Below are 1,243 nucleotides of genomic sequence, written 5' to 3'. Positions count from 1 at the left end.
TCATGATCCACTCCCTGTCTGTACTGTGTGAATATCTCCTCATGATCCACTCCCTGTCTGTACTGTGTGAATATCTCCTCATGATCCACTACCTGTCTGTACTGTGTTTCTCTCTGTGTAACTGAATTAGTGAATTATCTCCGGATGTATCTTCAGCGCACACACAGTACAGACTGATTTTGACATAAAGTGATTTTTACAACAAGCGTTCTCCAGAATCACTGACTACAACATAAAACACCTTTCACACATATATTATATATTATTGTCTTATCTTCTTTTAGTGTTAGGAAATGTCTCGTCTATTTGTTTGTGTTCTTGTGCACTTCTATCTGTTCACCGCGGGATAGTGAGTCCTGCTCATATGAAGTTATTGAAAATAAAGCTGACTTCAAACTTCAAACTTCAAACTTGAAACCTGAAACTAAGCTGCAGTGTAAATACCTTTTAAATATGTATTTTCGTTTCCTAACACTAAAGAACTTTCTGCTTATTTCTCCCACAGATCCGGTCTCCACCACGTTACATTCATCCACACACACCAGAGAAAACAAGATCCCCACCGGAGCCTCCACAGCTGGGAATGACATCATCAAACCTCGAACTAAACGCTCAGACACAACACAGACGATAGACCGGCCCCATACTGTCTATACCCAGGCTTTAGACGGACCCCAAACTGTCTCTACCCAGGCTTTAGATGGACCCCAGACTGCATCCACCCAGGCTTTAGACCGGCCCCAGACTGCATCCACCAGTCCCAATGTGTTCACTAAAGGGTAGGACTTTTGTTTCAGACTTTTCTAAAGTTATTTTCCCATGTCATTTGGGTCTGCGTGTTTGGGTAATTTGAGTTTTCATTTCAAGTTGATAGTAAAGTTTAGGTTTCTTTTCTAAATTGAAGGTTGGTTTGACTGTCAGGAAACCAGACCACATGCTTTCTGTGAAAATTAAGACCTTAAAAGATTCATGATTTCGATTTTGGCCATTTTGGAAGATGGACAAGAAAAATAAAGGATGTGTTCTGGTTCTTGAGACTCAAGCCAACATTGTTCTCCAGACCCTTAAGGGAAGTCATCTTGAACTGACTGAGGTTGCGTTCCGAATCGCATACTTTCTACTATCTAGTTTGGTAGAAAAAAGATTTAGGATGTCCCGATTCTTGTGGCCAGATTTAGGATGGTTAGAAGTACCCGGATGTCCTACTTCATGCGGCCAAGATTGTTAGTGTTGAAAACTGCAT

At 41.1% G+C, this 1,243-nt stretch overlaps 1 protein-coding gene across 1 annotated transcript in view; it reads left to right on the top strand.

Moving 5' to 3' along the window:
• Window positions 1-783, top strand: part of LOC307251112 (uncharacterized protein) — a gene marked incomplete at its 3' end in the record, with an annotated part of 5,517 nt that extends 4,734 nt beyond the window's left edge. The window contains exon 3 of the mRNA XM_080028433.1: window positions 506-783. Within this exon, the coding sequence (XP_079884559.1) occupies window positions 506-783 (278 nt within the window). The remainder of the gene's footprint in view (window positions 1-505) is intronic.
• Window positions 784-1,243: the final 460 nt, after the last annotated feature.

Source organism: Ammodytes marinus (assembly GCF_949987685.1).
Source record: "Ammodytes marinus genome assembly, chromosome: 5".
NCBI lineage: Eukaryota > Metazoa > Chordata > Actinopteri > Uranoscopiformes > Ammodytidae > Ammodytes > Ammodytes marinus.
The sequence above is the reverse complement of the archived record's forward strand: the minus strand, read 5'-3'. Positions and strand labels throughout refer to the sequence as shown.